The sequence below is a fragment of the Bactrocera dorsalis genome, chromosome 3, assembly GCF_023373825.1.
Source record: "Bactrocera dorsalis isolate Fly_Bdor chromosome 3, ASM2337382v1, whole genome shotgun sequence".
Lineage (NCBI taxonomy): Eukaryota > Metazoa > Arthropoda > Insecta > Diptera > Tephritidae > Bactrocera > Bactrocera dorsalis.
The window spans coordinates 5552108-5576586 of NC_064305.1; the positions used below are offsets into that span (position 1 = coordinate 5552108).

At 35.9% G+C, this 24479-nt stretch overlaps 1 protein-coding gene across 3 annotated transcripts; it reads left to right on the plus strand.

Moving 5' to 3' along the window:
* LOC105228414 (uncharacterized) lies at positions 1–23751 on the plus strand. 3 transcript variants are annotated; one of them, XM_049453593.1, is made up of 11 exons: positions 1–355; positions 14691–15220; positions 16604–17965; positions 18032–18536; positions 19424–20160; positions 20227–20601; positions 20676–20791; positions 20850–21126; positions 21184–21332; positions 21453–21604; positions 22374–23751. In XM_049453593.1, the coding sequence occupies exons 2-11, from the start codon at positions 14756–14758 to the stop codon at positions 22613–22615; spliced, it is 4380 nt and encodes a 1459-aa protein (XP_049309550.1). In that variant the 5' UTR covers positions 1–355; positions 14691–14755; the 3' UTR covers positions 22616–23751. The 3 variants fall into 3 exon arrangements, with proteins under 3 accessions (XP_049309550.1, XP_049309549.1, XP_049309548.1); XM_049453592.1 differs by lacking the exon at positions 1–355 and adding an exon at positions 704–1159; XM_049453591.1 differs by lacking the exon at positions 1–355 and adding an exon at positions 704–1155.
* Positions 23752–24479: the final 728 nt, after the last annotated feature.

Consider the following 24479-nt stretch of genomic DNA (forward strand, 5'->3'; position numbering starts at 1 on the left):
ATACTTCCGCATAAGCACTAGTAGTTGGTTTTGCTGCCTGTAATAACTTAATAGTTTAGCAACTAAAGAACGCTGGATACATAAAAATCAAAGCGCAACTGAAAAATTGCATGTAGATGCAATATTGCATGTTAAATTGCAATAATCAATTGTTTAAACAGAGGTGAATGCGCTGCAGCTTTGTTTAATAGTGCAAATATAAAAACATTGCCTACTTTTTGGAGCAAAAATTTTTTTTCTGAACTTGAAACGCTGCTACAGCATATGTGTACTCATTCTAGCGCATATTTATAAGTGGAGATTTGTACAGCTAGTGCACGCAGTCATGTACACGGCAACAGGCGCCGCGCTGGCGGTATGTATTTATTTCTTTTCATCACTTGTGTGGCCAACTAAACGCCATTCGTTCAGAAACAGTGTTGCATGTGAAAGAATTTGTAAATTATTTTTCACAATGAAATTTTCGTTTATTTTAAATGCTGTAAAGCGTAACTTAAATACATTTGAAATGAAATTTTTTATGAAATCTTCTGTTAGACAATTCATTTATCAATCAGAAAATACATGAAGTATATTTATAACCCTGCACATTTTTTATTTCTTCTTTCTGCACCGTTGGCATTTGATCAGGTGGCAGACGTTGACTGCGCTGTCGCTAGCAGGCGTTCCAATTGGAACATAGCGTAGACATTTGTGTTGACGCTTTCAGTTGTTTGCTTTTCGCCTTCGTTTCGTTCGCTTGAATTCGCTCGCTAGTACGCGCCCGTATGTTATTATCGCAATTTACTTACATTTTAACATCGTAGTTGATCACAAAAAAAGCCAGAAATATATTAAAAATACGTGGTTTTAATGGTTTACAGTGGGTGAAGTTGCTGTTAAAGGTCGCAATCGGAAGTATAACTTCTTTGCCCCTCCCTATAAACACGAACGCGTGTATGCATGTGCGAAAAATCAGGTTACGGGACTTCCTCGGCTTCCACTGAATTTGCGTTGGATTTTTTGTTGCTATATTTGTTTTATTGACGTTTATGTGCTCGTGCGATCGCTAAAAGTGCATTTACATATATTTTTTGCATTCGTGGAGAAAGTGATAACGTCAGTGTAAAATCGAAAACAAAGAAAATTCTGCTGAATATCCGCTTTAGCCATACAGTAAGTGAGTGTAAAAATATAACAGCCAATCCATACTTAATTTTCGAAAACAATTTGGCAAATTATTAAAACTTCTTGGAAAGTGTGCCGAAAAAGCGTGCACATTTATTAAAAAATATGTGAGCGATTTGTTTGAAATATTGTTGAATATTTGTGAAAATGTAATAAGCAACAATTGGTTGCGGGCTTTTAATGGTGACAATGCACAAAAGGCAACAAAAAGCTAATTTTAAGTTTTTTACAATTTGTATACATATACAGCCATATGTAAATACATAAATTGTTATATGATAATAATAACTAAAGCGTAAATTTTTGAACTTATAAGTTTCTACATTTACGAGTTTGGTGGAATACCCTAAATACCTTAATGTTACTGATAATGAACGTGGCGGGTAAGGTATTTAAGTTCAGCGTTTGCTTATGCTGTTTTGGATAAATTCCTACACTCATGCATAGGTTCTATGCGACGATTGAATACTTTTAGTGAAGGCACTTACTGCATATAAATTATTCATAATAAAGCCGTTTCAATAGAATTATAGTAATAATGCGTGGTGTTGCAAAAAAGGCATTTAATAAGCACATAAATCTCCATAGCTTTTAATACAAACATTCGGTAAAGTTTACCCAGTTGCCATCAGGATTCATCTCGCTTGCAACGTCATCAATAGTGGGTTGTATGCCCACTGATTGCAATACGTTACAAACAAGAAATCTTCAAAGCGCTCTACCCATCTGTAAATTGCATGATCAACGGTTTTTACAGGTCTCTTTGTTTTGAGTGACTGTAGCCGTATTATTTTGATTTCTTTGCTTTCCAGAGATCACTGAACGCTTCATTGCCTGTGTTTCCTTTGTTAATAACGTAGACAATCAGTGAGCTGACTATATTGTTGGTAGCCTAATGGTTTGCGCAAGTTAAATACATAAAAGCCTTTCTCTTTTGCACGAAATTTCCCTTTGAGCGACAATAAAATAAACTTTAAATATAGCAGTCGTGCATTATTTTCATTATTTTTTTTTTTTGTAAGACTACATTTTTGCCGCACGTGGAAAGCAGCAGAGTTTGAAATCATTATAAAGTCGCGCAAATTCGTAAACCGGTATAACAGTGTTAATGATGTGCCAGATACGAAGCAGTGCCAAAGCATCAACAACTACTTGTTGCTTCACCGCAGCCAATTTTGGTTATTTTTTGTTGTAGTTGGTGCTTGTTTGACTTTGTTGTGTAATTTTTATTAATTTCCACAGTTTTGTTGTGAAATGTGTGAAATTCAAAAAGGGCCATTTTCGCTTCGGCTTTAAATATTAAGTGATTTAAGCTTAATTAAATTTATTATCTGAAGATTAAGAAAAAAATATTTAATGTGTATTACTACGAGTATGAGTACGAAGCGTGAGATTGTTGAACTCATTTAACCCCTTTAACCATTATTTTGAGTATAAAGTGTGAATTTTATTAACGCTGTTGGTTTTATTTACAATTTTTTTATATTTTTTTATTTACAATTTTTTTTATATTTTTTTTTGTTTACATTTTTTCATATTTTTTTATTTATTATTATTTTTTTATTTTTTTGCAAAATAATAATTCTACTCAATCTGTGTAGAATCAATTTTATATAATTAATTGCCAATTTCTTTTATTTATTTTTAGTAAATTTAGTAAATATATTGTATTTGTGCGTTTTTTCTAAAGAAATCATTTTTAATTCCATTGTGTATTTTCTGAAAAAAATCACTCTTTAAACTAGTACTATAGGTATATAGTATTTATGATTTTTTTAAAGCAGGTTTTGACAATATATTTTTATACTAAGTTTTCATTATTAATCAAATTAACGCTTACACATTGAGAATACATACATACAGATATCCACTTTCATTTTTTCCGTTAACTATTACAATAATATAAACACAGCCGACTGCAATCGCTGTTTGCTGGCTTAAAGCCTGAACAATCGCGTTCGTTTTCGTGCAGTAAGTGAAAATAATTGCAGTCAAAGCAAAATTCACTTTTCCAAAGTTTCTAAAATTTCGTTTTTTCATTTTATGCTTTACTACAATTACCGTTACTGCGCTCGACTGCCTTTTTTTATGACTCGAGGCTTCGTGTTGCACGTAAATAAAAGCCCCTGCTGCTTTACGGCACTTGAGGCAATAATTTTTTAAAAGCAACGCAAGGCTTCAGGTTGCAGGTAAACAAATGCTGCATTGCATATTAATGTGCATATATTCATAATTACATATTTATTTTCTGAAGCAAGTACTGTATTTTGAGTTTATGACTTTACGTAGTGTGCGTGCAATGTTTTTTGTAATTGTCTCGTTAGTGGAAACTGAAAGTTTTTAGCGTGTGGTAATAAAGCGCAGACATTGAGGATTAAATTTTTTATTGAAATCTTTCTTAAATAATATTTACATTTACTTCTTTTCTAGTCTATTTACAAAAAAATCTCTTTTGGCTCTAAGTTGTTCTTATTTAACTGCATTGTCTTTTTCATGTGACTTGGCTTCATCTGAGCCGTCTTCCAATTGTGCTAATTGACGTGACCATATTTTTAATAAAATTAGATTTATGTATGTGAATCCAATTATGTGATATATGATTGGATTTCATCACAAAGTTATATCACATCATAGACTGTATGTTATGTATTTTTGTATTCTACGATTAATCTTAGCAGGAAATATTTTTTAAAATCGTTAAATATGATAAATAATATGTAATAAATTAAAATCTATATAATAATAATATTAACTATAAAAAATTAAAATATTGTATTTAATTCAGCATTCCGCTTTATAGAATTCACATGCGCATAATATACGATTTTTCTACCGACTTGTAATCGTTTCTGTGCTTTTCATCTTCGCATCTCGCTGTTGATCGATTGCATTTGGTCACGCTTTAGTTATTTATTTCATAAGAAAAATCAATTATAGCGCAATATTCAATTTGTTGATACTACCAAACAACACTAGGTGCTTTATATATAAGTATGTACATATACAGCCATGGACACATAAATAGCACACTTGGTCATCGGATAAGAAAACATTTATTTATTCCTTAGGTTTATCACTTACGGATTTAAAGAGGACTGCGTTTTATTTTAAAAATTATTCACTTTAATATATGTAACTATAACACTGAAACAATAAATATTTTATTATCGCCAAAAAAAGACGAAAACATCAATATCCTATATGACAGCTTGGACACATAAATAGCACAATCTGAAAAGGGGTTTAAAAAAAGGTAGTATAGTTAGTATTTTGTACTATATCCATCATTTTTAAGCATCCGCTCACATCTTTTCTGCATGCTGTCCACCAGTTCTTGATATCATTCCTTTGGGATTGAATACCAAGGCTCCTCAATTCCAGCCCATAAATTATCAAAATTTTTGAATTTTTTGCTTGCTATTTTGAACTTTGTATCAATTCATAAATTTTCTATTGGTTTCAGGTTTGGGTTTTGCGCAGGCCACTCATAAATTTTAAATTTTTTACTGCCGAGACCATACTTTACTACCTTTGGGGTGTGTTTCGGATCATTGTCTTGCATAAATGTCCAGTTTATGGGCATGGATTGAAATACATTTTATTTTTCAGTATATCCAAAAACTAAAACTGGTCCATTTTACCATTTATTCGAACAATTGGCACGATACCATGCCATGAAAACACGCCCCAGACCATGATACTTCCACCGCCGTGCTTAGTGGTTTTTTTAGTATACCTAGGTTTAAGGGATTGGCCTTGTGGACGTCGTAAAAATGATTTTTCAACTGGAACCTTACTATTTATCTTGGTTTTGTCGTTCAAAAACACGTTCTTCCAAAATTGTGCTGGTTCGTCTCCGTGGGCCTTTCCAAATGCCAGTCGAATTTTGATGTGGCGTTTTGACAGGAGTGGTTTCTTGCTGGTAATTTGTCCAAAAAGTTGAGATAAGTTGAGTCGTCTTCCTACAAGCTTTCTGGACACGTCCACACCATATTCGTCATTAATTTCGATCATAATTTCTCTGGTTGACTTAAAAGGATCCGCTTTGCTCTTCCGTACTATGTATTTGTCAACACTAATATCGGATTTACGTGGTCCTGGTTTTCTTGGTATCTTTTTATTGACACAAGGTGGGTCTGTTTTGTTGCATAAAGAGCATTTTATAACATTTTTGGAGAGCAATATATTATTTTAGCAATTTTGACAGGATCTTTTCCTTTTTTGCTCATATTGGATATAAGGACTCCCTTTTCCGGCGTGGAATGTTGTTTTCTTTCTCATTTTAACGAAATGTCGATGAAATAATTATATATTCGCAGAATTAAATTAAAAATATGCGAGAACCTCACACAAAATTAAAAAAAAAAGTACGAACTTAAAAATGTGCTATTTATGTGTCCACCTCAAATCAACACTATACGCAATAAAATTGTCGCGTACAAAATTTAATAGAAAATAAACAGTATTTTTATGCAGGGAAATGACCCTCATAACAGTGACAAGTAGATACATACCAAATTTTTATTGTTCAGCTACTTTAGGATTAAAAAAAATTAGAATTAATATGGGATTCAGATGTGTGCTATTTATGTGTCCATGGCTGTACATAGTATACATATTACATACAACTCTGTATAATGGAAGAATTGCTCTCATTTGCTCACCAGCCAATGAAACCTACTTACGATTTCTAATTGCCACTGGAACAAATGCGATCATTGTTGATTATTTTTGCGCCAGTTTGTTTTGTTTTCCCGTTTTTCAATTTTCATTATTTTTCCCCACTAACTAACTACTGCTTCGACAGTAATTGTTCTCTGGCTTTCATTCTTATTACGATCGCCGTTAATCGTGAGCAAAAACCAGTAAGTGCCGACCGTGTAAACGTTTTGCTGTTGTTGTTTGACCCAGAAACTCTGGAATTTCATAGTCCGCACGAGTTCGTTCGGTTGATTGACTGATTTCCAACGACTGACTCACTAACGACAAGTAGAATTTGACTCATAACACGAGTCGTTAGTCTGTATTACCTTACCGATTTTTATTGGGTGGGCAGCTGGTTGATTTGTGCATGAAAGCTTCAAGTATTTATTATTATTGTTTCCATGCGTATTTATTTCGGACTTTCAAATTTTATCAATTGACTTTTAATCTAGACTACATTCTTTTCTAATCTTTAAAATGTACATATGTATGTTTGTATGCAAATTAGTACATTTATTAATATTTCTTCCAGTAGGGCCACAATTTTATTTTGAATATTTAATAACACAGTCATTTTGCGACTGTGGTGTTAGAGGTGAAAATTTCAACACGTGGGATACCAAAGGCTCCGTCAGAATTGGAATGGACCTCTCCGAACAGTTCGATACCAATCGGGTTTCAGAGAAAGCGACTCCCTATCGTGCGACTTCTTTAATCTACTTCTGGAGAAAAAAAATCGAGCTGCAGAGCTTAATCGAGCGAGTTCAATCTTCTATAAGAGTGTAGAGTTGCTGGCGTACGCCGGTGATATTAATATCATTGGCCATAACAACCGCGCCATTAGTTCTGTTTTCTCCAGGTTGAACAAACAAGCGAAGCAAATGGGTCTGGTAGTGAACGGCGAAATATCTCCTATCATCAAACAAACAGTTGTCGCACTCGATTGCCATGTCAATACATAATTTCGTCTATCTTGGAACCAGCATTAACAGCAACAACAGTCTCAGCCTGGAAATTCAACGCAGAATAACTCTTGCCAACAGGTGCTACTTTGGACTGAGTAGGCAGTTGAGAAGTAAGTTCCTCTCTCGATGTACAAAGGCCAAACTATTTAAGTCACTCATTGCTCCCGTCCTGGCGCAGAGACATGGACGATCTGATGAATCGAACTTAGGAGTTTTCGAGAGAAAGGTCCTGCGAAAGATGTATGGTCCTTTGCACATACTAGTTATGCGACGACCTTGGCATAGTTCAGCGAATTAAAAAGCAGCGGCTACGCTGGCTAGGTCATGTCTTCCGAATGGATGAAAACAGTCTAGCTCTGAAAGCATTCAGCGCAGTACCCCCCCGGGGGGAAGCAGAGGAAGAGGAAGACTTTCACTCCGTTGGAGAGATAAGGTGGAGGAGGACCTGGTTGCAATTGGTATCTCGAATTGGCGCCAAAGAAGAAGGATTTTTTGTGTGTAGTAAAGGGGTGTAGGGGTCAAATCACCACTATTTACTAAAATGACAAACCGTTTCCATGTCACTTGAGTAAACGGTACGGACCCGGATTATTATCGGGTCAAGGACTTGTCAACTGGCACCATTTCCCGAAATTACTTCAGGATCTAGATCTGGCTGTGGACTATTATCTAAGGATTATAAATATCAAGTTTTTATTGTATCGGAGACTGCTCAAATTCTTGTTATAACATTAATTCACAAATGAGCGAATGTTTTGTCGATCACTTTGGATTGATCGCAAATCAGAGCTAGGAAATGAAATGAAATGAGAATACAAATTAGTGACCCCCATTTGTAGCACGCGCTTGCCATAAATATGCGATTTTACACATACAAATATTCTGAAATCACGCATACGTATTATAAAAGATAAATGTATGAATTATAAATAATGTAAACAAAACGAAAAAGGCGAAAGGCAAAGGCAATTTCAAAACGCAAATTGCATTCGGTTGCGGCGTGTCTTTGTTGCCGCCATATTTATACGTGGAAATATTTCCTTGCATTTTCTCTTTTGTTGCTTATGGCTTTAGTGTGAATATTGTGCAATTCACTCACTATTCGTTTGTATGGATTTTTGCAATTTTGTTGTTGGTAAAATTCATGTTTCTTTGAATGCAATTAGTTTATGCTTTGCCAGCAGTTAATTGGATTTTATCTGCTGGCCTAAGGTTTAAAATAGGCAACAATTTTCAGAAAACCTTCGACTATAAAAATTTACAAAAAAAATTATAATAATGAATAAAAAAATAGGTGTTAAACTAACATTCACTTTAATCAATAATAATATTATGACTTTTTGTCAAGGCAACAGATACTTATTAACCGATTAATACCAGGAAATATTAGACTAACAAAATTTCCCGCAATTCGCAGCACCTTCGGGAAAAATAAACAAATAATTTAACATCAAAACCGTTTGTAAACATTAGAAAAATACATACTACACACTTGTATATTTGCTCGACATACTTTTTGAATGATACAATGAAGCACATACTTGCTAAAAAATATATCTCTTGACCTTGAACAATGAATGCAAAAAATGTGTATGTACATACATACATATATATGGAGCAAAGAAAACAAACAACAACAAAAAATGAAAATGCAAAAGCGGCATTAATTAAAGCATGAGTTCATTCGCTGCATGAGTAGCACAGAAAGGCAGACCTCAAAACTAAATATTTTCTCCTACCGCCCTCAAGCGCATGAAAGTTGAAAAAAATCTTTTATTGAAAACAAAAAAACTTTAAAGTGTGTATGCAATTAGAGAATGAAGAAAAATGTATAAGTATTAATAAAAGTGAATGGCTTGCACTTACTAAGTACATTCAAGATCAAATTTGACTCGGACAGGTTCATATAAACCACGTTGTCACGTTTGTATCGGCTTAGGTGCCTACACAATATAAAAATCCTTTATGTTGAGCACCGAAAACTGTGAACGCAGTGAACACCCAAAAGAGGTTGTTACCGACGAAAACATCAAAAAAGTCCAAAAAATAATTTTGGACGACCTCAAACTGAAGTTGATCGAGATAACAGGCACTCTAAAAATATTAACAGAATATCATACGCGAATATTTGGGTATGAGAAAGCTCTATGCAAAGTAGGTGCCGCGCGAGCTCACGTTTGACCAAAAACAACGACAAGTTGATGATTCGGAGCAGTGTTTGGAGATGGTCAAGCGCAACAAACCTGGGCTTTTGTGTCGATATGTGACAATGGATGAAACATGGCTCCGTTTCACTTCGAAGTCCAATCGACAGTCATCCGATGAACTCGCTCCAAAGCGTGAAAAAACAAACAGTCGACTGGAAAGTTTATTTCGTCTGTATCTTGGGATGCACATTGAATAATTTTTATTGACTACCTTGAAAAGGAAGGACCATCAACAGCTATTCTTACATAACGTTATTACCCCGTTTGAAAGAAGAAATCGTAGAAAAACGGCCGCATTTGTGGAAAAAGAAAGTGCAGTGGAAACATGGCGAAAATTCATGAATTGGGCTTCGAATTGCTTTCTCCGCATTCACCGTATTCTTCAGATCTGGCCCCCAGCGACTATTTCCTGTACTGAGATCTGAGATCTTACTGGAAAAAATGTTCGTTTTTGTTGTTGTAGAGTTGTGTTGTTGCCAAGTTGACAGTCCTTGGCCGGATAAAAATCCGAGTACCTTCCGGTTATATAGACCCGACTGTCGTGGACTTCTTGAAAGAAATCAAAGAAATTTTCGTTTAGGTAATCGCTGAAACTCAGGCCTATTTTTAAGCAAAGGACGAATCGTACTACAAAAGTTGTATCGAAAGTTGATGTATCGCTATACCCAATGTATCACCCTTGAAAGGCACTATGCTGAATAAAAAAAAAACCAATTTTGAAAAAAAAAAAAAAAATTGTTTTACTATGGCAGACCGGGAACTTTTCAATTGACCTGTTATCTGAATTTTCTACTATTTAAATGTATAAAAAAGTGTCGTATTTTTAATGAAAATCTGCCAACACATGCCTTAGAAACTTCCGTGACCTTTCGCTTACAGATCATTTTTTTTTTAAAAGCTCCGATAACATTCACTTTGTAAGAGTGTGTTATCCATAACATATTATATGCCAGCGGCGATCTTGTGCATATACAATGTATTATCTTCATCCGCTTTGCCATTTATTTCCTCTCAACTGCATGCATTTTATTTGCATATACAGGTATCCCTCGAATAACACGGTTAATTGGTTCCGTGTTATTCGAAATCGTGTTATTTGAAATTTAAAAGGTAAAACTTTATAAACGCAATAATTTTTAAATTACATATGTTCAACCACTGTCACTCTCCAAAGATTGATTTGTTTTTCCTTGAAGAGGTAGAGGATCCTTAAATTTCAATTTTTAAAAGGAATTTTCGCGGCTTCGTGTAATTCGAACCCCGTGTTATTCGAGGGTTGTCGCAATTTTTAACCGTGCTATTCGAGATTTCGTGCAACTCAAGTACCGTGCTATTCGAGGGATACCTGTACATATTTTCTTCTGTACGCCTTTTTTGCGTTTGCTTCACTTCATTTTGCCCGATTCACAAATAAGCGTATATTTGTATGTGTGTATAAGAGTGTATATGGCGTACTTTTGCTTTGTACGATCATGCTGCCACGATCATTGTGCCAATTTTTCGCTCTTCCATTTTTCAAGTTTTCCCTCCCATCTGTCTTTGCATTGTCATTCGGCCGCTTATTGCTTGCTACCGTTTGCGAATTTCGTAGGTTTCTATGCGCGCATCGACATCGGTACATATGTGTGTATGTATGTATGTATGTATATGTGTTTGTATGTATGTATTCAGGTACTTAAGCAATCGGATTTTATGGCAAACGCTTTTGCAAATTATTTGCAATCTCCTACATTCCATTTGCATTGGCGCATATTTACCAACCATATAAAGCGATAACAGCGACAGCAAAAAAGAAAATAATAATTATAAATAAATAACAAAAAAAAAAAAAATATTGCACTACCTTCATTTAATCGGGCACGTAACGCCTTCATGCGACTATCTTGTCGATTGTGCAAAGAAGAAAACGCAGGGCGAGGGAGGGGCGCGCAAGGTGCTGCGAATATTCACGCGTTCGGCACGATTTGCGTAAGCGCGACAAGTGCGGTTCATGGCTCCATAACACATCAACTAATTATTTTATATTTACACCGTGCATAATTCCAAGCAACACTTGCTTTGTGTGGCCGAGCGCTCGTCGGCGTTTTTGGTCTCATTAACGTCACCTTAGCCACGTCATGCATTAGCGGTTTATTTGAAAAAATTGAAATATAAATGAAAAAGCGCATTAACGCGCTTTCCAATGTGAGAATGACATGACTAAGCGCTGCGACAAAATAAGGGCCAAGCCCATTGCGCATAAGTACTGACGCCCTGTTTCAGCAGCGCCAATAATTGGGCGGTGGCACTGCTATAGCTGTTTCGCTGCAGCAATAATGGTTTTTGCTCATATCACAAGCAATTTACTTATGAGTTTTCTTCTGTATACTATTGTCTCAGGCTCTGTCAGCGCAAAATTTCTTTTCCTCTATTCACATCCTTCCAAACGGACTTAGATTGCGAAAATACCGTCCCTTGGCGGCAAAAAATCGCGCCAATTCCGTTACCATAAAACCAGCTGTCGTGTGAATTGCTCATATCTTGTCGGTTTTTCTCCTGACCAGCGGTTGTTATGCCACTTTTTCGCCTTAAAATTCAAATCAATTTTATAATATTTTGTTTTTGTTTTTTCTCCATGCCTTTTCTTCGCATATTTGTAGCCATTTAGTGGTATTACTCGTTTTGCGAATTTGGCTATTTCTAATCGTCAAGGCTGTTGAAGAGTGACGTATGCTCGTACTATTATGGACATTTGTGCCTATGTATGTATGTATGTACTATGCCCACACACACACTTATCAATGTGTAAACACTTTTTATAATCAATACCGCTTATCTCATGTGATTGGAGTAGATTCACCTTACTCTTCACTCTATCTGATAATTAATTGTAATTTATAATGATTAAGTGAATATAGTATAACTATTTTCTTTGATTAAATGCTTTTTAAAATCTTTAATCATCTTTTAATCTAAACAGTATAACTGTATAATGCATTTCCGGTTTTTAGTCGGACAATGTTAGGCAGATAAAGTTGATTCCAGCTTTGTGCATACATATCTATAGAAACAAAACATCGCTGATACTACGAGCTTCAATTTCAGGCATCAAATAGTCGGTTTGGCGCGATAACGGTCGCCATTGGCGGTTCGGGCATCATTTTTAAAGAAATATGGACCGATGATTCAACTGGCTCACAGACCACACCAAACCGCTTGAGAAGGTCGAACGGCCTTAGTTCTGCACAAGCTGTATTTTATTCCGCTTTCATTCTGAGATATGTATAATGGGTCAAGTCGTTTTATATAGACTTTCCACGGTCTTCACGGCTGCTTTTCTTTCTTCACTCAAGCTCACTCTGTAGGCCGATTATGTTCACCATAAGTTGAACGAAACATTCTTTACAGACCGTGAATTTTCGTTATAAAGTTAAACGATAATATATTTCCATTATCGTCGATTCATTTTGAAAAATTTTGGATTTTCTTGATCCGTAGCCGATCTCTAGCAAGACCTTCGAAAAATAGTGTCTGACGGTGAACCAGATTTTTCTGGTCGAAATTTTACTCCTCCGATCATCACCTGACACATACATACATATATCTAAGAAGGTAGTGTAAAAATTTCAATTCGATCGGTTCAGGTGTTTCAAGAAACTTTTCCTCACCGATTCTGAATACAGCTTTTCTAGAAAATCGTGTTTAAGCTTTTGGAAGCCGATACAATAAAAATGCTTAAAAAATATGCTCATATCTCCGAAACTTTTTTTTTATTTATTTTCGGAGATTGTTTTTTTTTTTTAAATATATGCTCATACATTCCATAAGGGTATTATGATCCAGTATATAGTAGTTTTTGCGTACAACAACGGGTCGGTGTTCGAAGCTGTCGAAGTGAAATCCCTCCTAAGATCGACCCCTTAGCCAAACATATCCTCATACGTTCAATATATGTATGTACATACATAGTCGGGTAGTCGGTGGGTAGTCGAAAAAGTCCTTTCGGATTTTGTCAATAGATGTCGTTGCAGTCGTATATCTCCAACGTTACCAATCAGATTGTATCATACCGTATATAAGTAGATTAAAATTTGATTAGAAATGCGAAAAGACTTTTTCACTATCAATATATGCAAACAATAAAATCGATTTTACATTTCCACAAATAACACTTGAAATACCATAATTACATTTTCATGTGTGTTTATTGATTTTTCATTTGAGAGGTTAAAAAGAGAAAATCGATACTTACGCGTGGAGACAACCAAACCGTTACTAATTACATCGATTTAATTTTTTCTTTAAATTTATGACTGCAAACTAATCGAAAGATGAAACTTGTTAAATTGTTAGGTGGCGGGCTAGAAGCTGTGACTAAAAGTAACTACCATGTCCATGGATTCGAACTTCCGTTGTGTTTTTACGTGAGCGCCTGTTGATGATGGCCTTAACCTACGGTGCTTAAAAGCATACAGATCAAAACCGCGCCCCAAATAATACAAGCTTTTGGCAAGTATTATTTGGTTCCAATTATTCAGGTGGAAGACACACCTTTTCCACCTTGGTGGTGTTCGAGCCCGATCTAAAGGCTCTGCCGTGTTGTGGGTCCGGTCGCTGCCGCTGTGCGACTCCACACTGAACTGAATTTTCAATTCTACCTGCCTTTAGCAGGAATCTCCCCAAAGGACCAAATCCACTGAGCAGATTTGAGTGATTTCAGGGCTAACTGCTCCCCGTGGTACCAGATTGAAGTTTATGGACAGACCTCGCAGCTTTTGCTATTACCAGTTGAGCAACCATCAGATGAATGACTGGTGACATTTATCTTTTCATTGGAAGGAATCTCATTCAAAGTCTATAATATTAGTTGAAGTTGAGTATTGTAGCGCTATTTCTGATAAGTGTATGCTGATATTTCGAGGCAAGCCAAATAACAGACAAAAGGCACATTCGATTTTAGTCGCTTCTTACGACAGACACCCTTACCGGGGGTAAATTCAATCTGCCACTTGGGAGACACACGTCTGAAAACTCGGAAATCCTCACAAACCTTGACTTCATACCGGATTACTTGGATCATGGAGTCGCCAAACCGAAATCTCCTTCTCTGCCCACATACCGACGAGGGAGTTGTGGGTGGGAAGAAGCCGTTGGAGGAAAGCGACAGTAAACTTCTATACGGATGGGTCAAAGCTTGTGGGGAAGGTTTGTGGCGTGGTTTACTGTCAGAAGCTCTCTATCAACTCCAACTTCAGTCTTCCTGACTATCGCAGTGTTTTTCAAACCGATGTTGTTGCCATTAAGATAGCAGTAGATTTACAGTGGAACCTCCTTCAGAGAAGTGGCTATACATTCTGATATCAAGGATTATTCTAGCCTTGAGCTCTCAAACCGTGCCTTCAGGGCTAGTTAAGGACTGCCTAACATCATTATGAATGTAGTCAATACGATAGAACTAGTATGGGTGACAGGCCACAGCGGAATCGCAGGTAACTGTAAAGCTGATGAACTGGTTGAGTGGTGGTCCAGTCAGACCCTACCTAATTTCGAAATATTTGATATGTATCTTTTATAATAAGCAAATTCCGCCAAATGAAATCGTAATTAGTGTTAATTAAAAACACACTTTCGCATTCATTAAGAAAATTATATTTTTTATTCCTTGCAGCATTTTTCGGCAGCGTCCACCAGCGATTTTGAACTGATTGTGACTGAAAAACAAGAAACTCCAATATGTCCGCAGCAGTCGCGTCGGCACCGACAACAGCAACAACGACGACAGCAACTAAACCTGTAAACAAGACAACATCGTCAAAAACCAATAATAATAATAACAACAACAACAATAATAATAATACAATTAAAACAACAACAAAAGTTGCAAGTTCGAGCGGCGATACGACGAGCAAAGCAAACAAAAACGCTGCAGCAAACAAAAGCAACACAACGAACAACAACAACGGCGGCAACAATGATGACAACAATAACAATGGCAAGCAACAACGCCTAAAATACATAGCGAATGTAGTGCGCGCCTTAGTGACATCACGCAAACCGCCGTGCAAACTACGCGAAGTACTCAACGAGTATCCAGAAATCGAAGGTGAACCATTGAATTTTCGCAAACTTGGCTATACATCAGCGAAAGATCTGCTGAAGGCGACCGGCGAATTTAGTTTTATGCAATATGGTGAAGAGGTGAGTGCGGTAAAACACATAAAATGCATCAGTGTATACACATATTCATACATGCATATTATGAGAGCATACTCGCTTGAAAATTGAGGAAAATACTTGCAAATTGTACCACAGTTTTAGAGATATCGCTTTGAAATTTTGGACACGTTCTTTTTTCTCCTGCTTTTTGTCGAAATCGCCGATATCGGACCACTATAGCATATAGCTGTCATACAAGTTGACCGATAGAAATTAAGTCCTTGTTTGGCAAACTTTTTTATTTGTCAAGTTATCTTCACGATATTTTCCAAGAACTATTCTCCAAGGATGTGGCACAAAATCCGAAGAAATTGTTTAGATCGAACTACTATAACATATAGCTGCCATACAAATTGACAGATAAACATGAAGTCCTTGTATGTAAAACTTTTTTATTTGACAAGTTATCTTCACGAAATTTGCCAAGAACTATTGTCCAAAGAAGGGGCACAAACTCCGAAGAAATTCTTCAGATCGATCTACTATAGCATATAGCTGTCATACAAACTGAACGCTCAAACTCATGTTCTTGTACGAAAACTTTTTTATTTGTGAATTGTATTGTAGCTTCGGTGCAGCTGAAGTTAGCGTTTTGTTTTAATTTTTATTTTTTACTAAGCACCGTTTAACAATGCACATGTTTCAGCACCCTGTATTATGTGCATTGTTCTCATTTAAGTTGCCGAAATTTAGGACTCATTTGTCTCATTCACTTTTTTTTATATATTGCTTGTCTGAATTTGGCCTCACACTTTGTGACAGTGCATGTCGAAGCCGTAGCCAGTGTGTCTGCGTCGGTTTCTTCGAAAGTTTTCTAAAAATATACAGTTCTAGTGCAACGAACTTTAACCCCCAAAAAAAATACAGCAAACTTGTGAGTTTTTTCTTTTTGTTTTTAAATTGAAAATTGGAAGGCTTACAGGCCTAAAGCGGAACAATCATAAAAATATATAATTCACAGCCCATCTGCAAAACTATATGCTGCGCATTCGATAAACAAAAGTGTTGAAAAGTGAGGCTAGAATAAAAAATAACACATGTAAATTCAAACATCTGTGTGTGTGCGCCTATACATTGTATATACAAGTTTGTAAAGTTCAAAATCGTTGTAAATTATTCATTGAATTGAATCAAGAGCGCGTTATTACTTAACTTGTAGCAAATGTAGCGCTCTTGGCACACCAGCATCTACTCTGGCGCTGCTCTCGATCACTTTCGATGATCGCATTTGCGCTGCGCTCTGAGTATCTCTGAGTTTGCACAAAAATAGTTTCACCTCACCCTTATATGTTCACTTATTCTAATTGCACATGCTTATTTGTATCTGACGTGCTCACTTATGTATGCTCTCTCTCCTTGCGGCAGACATACATAGATGCCGTGCCTAGCCAGAAGTCGGCGCACATCTCGTCTATGGTGAGACAGCAAAAGTCTAGCAAATCGACACGCATCACAGCCGCACCACAAGTGAGACAACCGAAACGCTCCGATCAGAGTTGGAACAAGAGCAGCTATTCGTCAAACGTCTTCCAGCGTTTGCCGGCGACGGGTCAGCAGCAGCAGCAACAGCAACAACAGCAGCGTTGGCGTAGTAATGTGAACACCAACGCAGCAGGGGCTGGTGATCGCAACAACAACAATAGTCAACAGCAAAATAATAACAATCGCAACAGCAGCGCGAGTGGGCAGCAACAACAACAACAACAGAAAGACAAATCGCAACAACAAAAACCAACACAGCCACAAGCGAAGGCACAGACACAGACGCAACAGCAAAAGGCAACGAAACCACAGCAACAACAACAAGCACAGAAATCTCAACAGCAACAAGCGCCTTTGCAGCGTCAAAAGTCGCTCGGCGCAACGACGACGAGTAAGAGCGCAGGCGGTGGCGAGAAGAAAGATCTACGCGAAATGTTGAACGCAAAGGCCGCGCAACAGCAGCAATCGAATGGTGGTGGTGGTGGTGGTGGAGCCGCCAATAATGGCAACAAGGCGGCTGGCGAGACTGATTTACGCGAACGTTTGAATGCCAAGCGCCAACAACAACAACAGCAGCAGCAACAACAAAAGCAGCAGCCAGCTGCTGAACAGCAAAAATCAACGCCGCGTCCCATTCTAGGGCAGAACAACAATTCGGCCATCGCAATTGCTTCGACATTGATATTGGCGCAGCGTGAGCAAAAAATGCAGGAGCAGCATCAGCAGCAGCGCGCCCAGCTGTTGGCCGCGCAACACTTACGTCAGCAGCAGCAGCAGCAACAACAGCAACAGCAGCTGATACAGCAAAATCTACTGCAGCAACAACAATTGCAGAAGCAGGCCCAGCAACAATTGCAGGCTCAACAACAGCTGCAAGCGCAACAACAGCAACAGCAAACGCAGACGCGTCAATTGATGGCTGCCGGCGTTGCCAAACCGGGCGTTGGCATCGGTTCGGTGCAGGATCGCTTACGCATACGCATTAGTAATAATAATAATAATCAGAACGGCAACGGTTTTGGCGCGTCCACAAATGGCAGCAACACACCCGAAACGTCACCGGCGCTTTCCTCCACAGGTTCTGACAAACTGGTGACGGCGACGAACTCATTTGTCGCCTCGGCAGCTATGCAGCAGCTGCAGCTGCAACAGCAGCCACAATTCCATAAACAGCGCTACATCATCAAACAGCAGCAGATGCAACAACAACAACAGCAGCAGCAGTTTGGCGAGGCCAATGGTCAGGTAAGTGTCAGAGCACGCTTAAATACAATTACAACATGGTCACGCTCACGTTCACTCTCTTTTCAGCACGTCATACCGCCACGCGTTTTCCAATTCAACCCCAAACTCGACCCGATCACATCGCTAACGCAATACTGTGTGGTGCGTCGTTATGCGCCGCCAGCATTCAGCGCTATACGCTCGAAATTTACACGTCTCTATCAGTGTCGTGTCAATGTGAATGGCACCATCTTCTCCACATACCCCAATGAATATTTACACGAACATGTCGCTCAAATCTCATGCGCTCAAAAGGCTATTGAACAATTGAAGCTGCAAGAGTCGCGACGTCCTTTGCCGCTGTTCTCGGATGGTGATACCGATCTTATTGACAAACTCTACAATGAATTGCAACAACATCCACACGGCATATTCGCCAAAAACATACCGGAGATATTCGAGGAAGCGTACAAACAGTCATTGCCGGAACACTGGTGGACGTTGGTGCAGACGTCACCGAAATTCACCACCGAATCGGCGACCAATAATGCTGTGATTGTCTTTGCCAACGAGGAGGCGGAAAAAGAGAAGGGTAAGAAATTAAGTACATAGCAACAGTTATGTAAGAAAACAGAAAATTTGGCTACTCTTAAAAGAAGAAATCGAGTTTGTGATTTCACGAACTAGACAGCTGTGGTCAAACTTGATACTGTGGTGAAAAAATTTTAATTTCGCGATTTGCCACGAAGTTTGTAAAATCTAGAAGGAAACGTCGAAGATTATAAATGCTCAGCGTTATGAGCAGCGTGGATTTAGCCGAACCGTCCGTATTTATTCTAACTGTACTCTCAGTTTTTGAATTATCGAGCTGAAATATTGCACATGTCATTTTCTCGCCAAGATGCTGCTGTTTTATCAGAATCACCCATATCGGACCACTGTATCACATAGCTGCCATACAAACTGTAAGATCGGAAACAATTGTCTGTATGGAAAACTTTTTTATTTTGCGAGCTATCTGCACGAAATTCGACATGTAATATTGTCTAAGGCAACGCTACTGTCTACGCATATATTGCTTAGACCGGATCATTTTAGCATATCACTGCCATACAAACTGATCGTTCAAAATTAAGTCTTTGTATAAAAAACTTTTTTATTTGACGAGATATTTACATGAAATTGGGCATGGATTATTGTTTGAGGCAATGTTACAATCTCCGAACAAATTGTTCAGATCGGATCACTATAACATATAGCTGCCATACAAAGTGACCGACCAAAATCGCCATAAAGGACTTTTTATACCCTATTTTGCTATTAGAAATGCAGTTGTGTCGGGTATTATAGCTTCGGTGCAGCCGTAGTTACCGTTTTTTCTTTTTATTTGTTTTATTTTTTGTTTTTATTTTTTTATTTTTCTTAACCTCAAACTTTTTTAACCACATATTTACATATTTTGTTTATCTTCTTATGTAGCTGGCAGCAGCGGTGCAATTATACAAATGGATGGCATTGCTCTGCCGTGGAAACAAAAATATTGGCAGTTGTACATCACATATTGCGCCTCTACAATCGATGTGTGGGCACGCCTCTTCGGCAAAGAGTATAGCGAACGCTTTGATAGCGTTATGAGCGACATCGATGCGCATATGTCAACGCAAAAGACGCGTCCATTATCGCTGGCATGCAAAAATATCTATTTGGTATGCATCAATGATTGCTGGCATCGTGTGCGCGTCGAAGAGCTGGACAAACCGAATGCAACGGCGCGTTGCTTCTTCATCGACTACGGCGATAGTGATTGGGTGGCTGTGAGTGAATTATATATATGTGAGGCACAATTTTTGCGTTTGCCAGCGCAAGCGGTGCCCTTGTCGCTATTCGGTTTGGAGGATTTCGCTGGTAATCCGAATGCGCGCCGGCACTTGGATGCGATGTTGTCAAGCAAATCGGTGGTGAGTGAGATATTGACAAAGGAGAGTGACTTCTATAATACTGAATCGAGCGCTTGTGGTAAAATACAAGTGGTATTGTATGATACTTCAACCGAGGAAGATGTGAATCTGAATCCTTTGCTGTTGAGCAAGATTTGCGATGATACACCGCCGCCAGAAATCAAACACAAAGGCGCCACCAATGTGCTGGTCTCACATATAAGCGATGAGGGTGATCTATATTTGCAAATACTCAACACTGACTTCAAATATGTACAGGTGTGTATTTAAGCAAACAGTTAACCGTTATCGTGTCAATATGCTTACATATATAATTTGTTTTAGAAACTCATTCAACAACTCATCGAGTCGAAATTCAAACGCGATCAACACAAGATCACTGCTACCGATCTGAAACGTTCCAATCTTTTCTTAATATGTGACGACAGCAATGACGGCGAGACCCAGTGGTATCGTGGCGCACTCGCCGACATGCCGAACTATCGTGTCGAGGATGAAGAATTCGATATATTATATGTGGACTATGGCATAACGCGTCGCACGCACATTTCGAACATTTTCCGTTTGGAATCGCTAAGTACAGCGTTGAGTAAATTCCCAAGACAAGCGATACGCGCACGTCTGCACAACATACCGCCCATCAACAAGAGCATTGTTGGGCGCATGCGCGCATTACTGCCAGCCAATTGCGCTGCTTTTGTGAGTATAATTTAATTTTCTGAATTTTTCCTAAATTCCTTCGCGCGAATTAAGTTGATTTTTGTATGCTTTAGGTGAAAATGAATAAACCTGGCAAAATGCCATATGTTACCATCTATCGTCGTCATGAGAGCTCTGATATGCTGTGCAATATAAACGAGGATATACGCATGGAAGCCGAATTGGAATGGTGCGTAGCTAAAAGTTATTGCAAAAACTATTTAATTCAGCTTTGTGTTACATTCCAGTTCTACGGCTTCGAATGGCGAGGACGATGATGCGCCCATCAATGGCAAACACTTTGGTCTGGCTAAAAATGGCAGTGCTGGTAGCTTAAATTCGCCAACGACACAACAAACCTTTGTAGAAATGACGCGTGGTCTAACACTCACTTCTTCAGTGCCAAATTCACCACAAAAGGTGGCTGAGCTGCCAAAACTACAAAATTACACTGCTATTCCAAGTGATCCAAATGATTTTCTGGAAGTGCGTGTCACTATGTCAGCGAATCCTTCCAATTTTACGGTACGCTGGGTAGCTCAACATTAATAAAATAAATATTAATTTTTTCACTTGCTTTAGATTCAACCCTACAAAGACTATCCCCGCCTTCGTGATCTCATGAAGGAGCTGCAGGAGTACTGTGAAAATAATGATGAATTCATACCGGCTGATATGGTGGAAATAGGACAGGCCTATGCGGCCAAAAATCCGGATGGTTTCTATCATCGGTAAGCAACCATATTTTAATTAGCGCGCAGCTAGAAAAAAATCACTGAAAATTTTAGAAAAAATGTTGTATTTGTGTAAGTTTGCTTTTAATACATTATTTTCATTCTTTTGCATTGCAGTGTTGTTGTAGTGAATACCTACAATGGTGATATGATACACGTTTGTTTCTGTGATTTCGGTGATATCGCAATTTTGCGCAGCGACCAATTGAAAATATTACCGGCGAAGTATCGTCAATTACCGAAAATGTCGATACAAGCTAAATTGCATGGTGAGTTGGAGACATTTTTTGTTTTTAAATATTTTTTTTATAATTTTTTAAAATATTTTGTTTTTATTTTTTATAATTTTTTTTTTTATAATTATTACTTTTTTAGTTTTTTTATATATTTTTTAATAATTGTACTTTTTTTAATTTTTTTTTATTATTTTTTTTTGTAATTATTTATTTTTTATATTTAAAAAAATTGTTTAATAACTTTTTTCAACATTTTTTTTATAATTGTTTTAAATAATAGTATTTATATATTTTTTAATTATTATTAATTTAATTTTTTAAGATAAAAGTATATTTCTTAAAATTTTATTTTATTAATATTTTTCCCATATTTGTTTTAATATTTTTATTTTTGTTTCTTGAAATTATTATTCTTTTTTTTTAATGTTTTAACTAACTTTTTTTTAAATATTTTGTAAACAATTTTTTTTTGTAATGCTTTTTTAATATTTTTTTTTAAATAATTTCTATTAAAAACTTGTTCTAACTTTTTAATTAGTTTATAAATAACTTTTTTTTAAATAATTTGTTTGTAATATTTTTTTAATATTTTTCTTTATAATTTTTTTTTAATATTTTTCTTTATAATTTTTTTTTTTAATTTTTTGTTTTATTTTTTTTAATAATTTTTTTTATAATTTTTTTATATAAATTTTTTTTTTTAAATTTTTTTTTTATAATTTTTTTTTTATAATTTTTTTTTATAAATTTTTTTTTATAATTTTTTTTTAATAATTTCTATTAAACCTGTTTTTTATCATAGGCATAACGGCCACGCATGGCGACTGGAGTCTGGAAGATTGCCTACGCTTCCGTCAGCTAACAGTCGGCCAAAAGTTCGTAGCATCCATAAAACGTATTACATATGATAAGTTGGGCTCACCTGACACACCAATACTCGACTTGGAATTGATTGATGTGACCACAGATGAAGACGTCTATATACATGAAATTTTGTTGCAGGAGCAACGTGCTATTGCAAACGACAAAGCAGCGTCTAACTAAACATGTCTGCCACTGGGCACTCAACTCAACTCAAGAGAAAAACCGAACAGAGAGAGTTCATATTTCTTAAATATAACGTAGTTTTTAGCGTAGGGTAGTGCAGAGTTTCTTTTCTTTTGAAGGCAAGCGTTGAAGCAATTTATTTAGGCTTTTTGTACTATCATAAATGTTTGAAACATTTTCTCCAAATTATCTTATTATGCAAAAATTACGTTAAATTGTTACAAGAACGAAGCAATTGCAGTCGCTTAAATGAGAGAGCGCAGGATATGTGATTAGTGGAAAAAATAATCATATGCATGATGCTCTTCGTTTCATGTCGTTCTTTTTTGACCATTTTCCATTGCGTTGCCGCATTTCTTATTTCTTTTTTAATTGTTTTTAAATTTGATCACTTTAACTCATTGAAAAAGCATCAAATTCACGTTTATACTCATTAGAGCGCGAAAATCACATTCCGTGCATTCATTTTCACTCACGATTCTCACAACGCGTTGACATTTTCGCATAGCTTAGCGTTTTAGTCGTTTGCACTTCTCAAGCATTGTATGAAAGTTACTAACAGAATTATATATTATTTTGTTTTATAAATTGAATTGATATTATTACTAAACGACAGGTTAAGTCTTCGGCATATATGCGTGATTTTTGTAAGCATATGAAGATGGATCACTTGGTAAAAATACTTATTATATAACATTATTATTTTCCTTTTTATTTTAAATGTTTAAAACGAAATGTAGTTATATAAGTTATTTATGCTATTTTGTGTAATATTCGTATTACTGCAAGTTGAAAAATGAAATGGTTAAAATGTGTAAAAAACGAGTAATTTATAAAAAAGTTTTTAACATTTTAGAAATGAGAGCGTAGTTGGCGCAAAAAAAGAGTTGTTTAATATCAACTTCCCTTCCCCTACTATTGCCAAAATAATACTATGAAATTGCGATTTAGTGAATACTGTTAATTGATTTTTTATTGTTTCAAGCAGACGAAACGGTAAATTTATGACAAAAGCTACAATTTAGCTATAAACAGAGATAAGGAAATCCTGAACGAAAAATAAGCAAAACTTGATGTTGAAAAAAAATACGAAAAGCTAATAAAGTGAAATGGAAGTACCATTGAAAAAAAAATCATAATTCCTAAAAATGTAAAAAAAAACATGAAATAACTTTATTCAAAAAGAAATATCCAAATAATTATACCATATATTAATTAGACTGTTAATTTCTTGTTGACAGCAGTGAAGTTGAACAAAATGTTTTAGTTTTTATTATATTTTTTTCTTAAAACTCTTCATTTTTTTTAAATTTTTTTCTAAATTTTCATTAAAATTTTTTTTTGAAATTCTTGTTTAATATTTTTTAATTTTTTGATATATTTCTATCTTTCTTTAATTTTTAATATCTTTTTTAATGTTGAATATTTTTTTTTTAATTTTTAATGATTATTTATTTTAATTTTTAATAATAAATACCCAAATTATTATTATTTTTCGTTAACAACAGCGAAGTTGAACTATAAATAATTTATTTTATAAATATAAGTATTTTATTTTATAAATATAAATATTTTATTTTATTTTTTATTATAATTTTTTTTTTTTAATTTTTTCTATTTTGTATTATATAAATTTGTGTTCATATTTTTTAATTTTAATTTTTATTATTTTTTTGAAATTTTTTCATTTTTATTTTATATTTTTTTCATATTTTCTTATATTTTTTTTTAAGTTTTTTTATTTGTATTGCTTCTTTTTAATTTTTTTATTTAATTTTTTATGTTTTTGTATTCGTATTACTGTTTTTTTTATTTAATTTTTCATTTTCAGCAATTAATTTAACATGTTTTATTATTATAT

Bases quoted from the DNA above. Each gene is read 5' to 3' on its own strand.
- LOC105228414 (XM_049453593.1), top strand. From the start codon at position 14,756: ATGTCCGCAGCAGTCGCGTCGGCACCGACAACAGCAACAACGACGACA. The intron at 17,966-18,031 runs GTAAGTGTCAGA...CTCTCTTTTCAG, and splicing joins TTGGCGAGGCCAATGGTCAG to CACGTCATACCGCCACGCGT. The intron at 20,602-20,675 runs GTGAGTATAATT...TGTATGCTTTAG, and splicing joins CAGCCAATTGCGCTGCTTTT to GTGAAAATGAATAAACCTGG.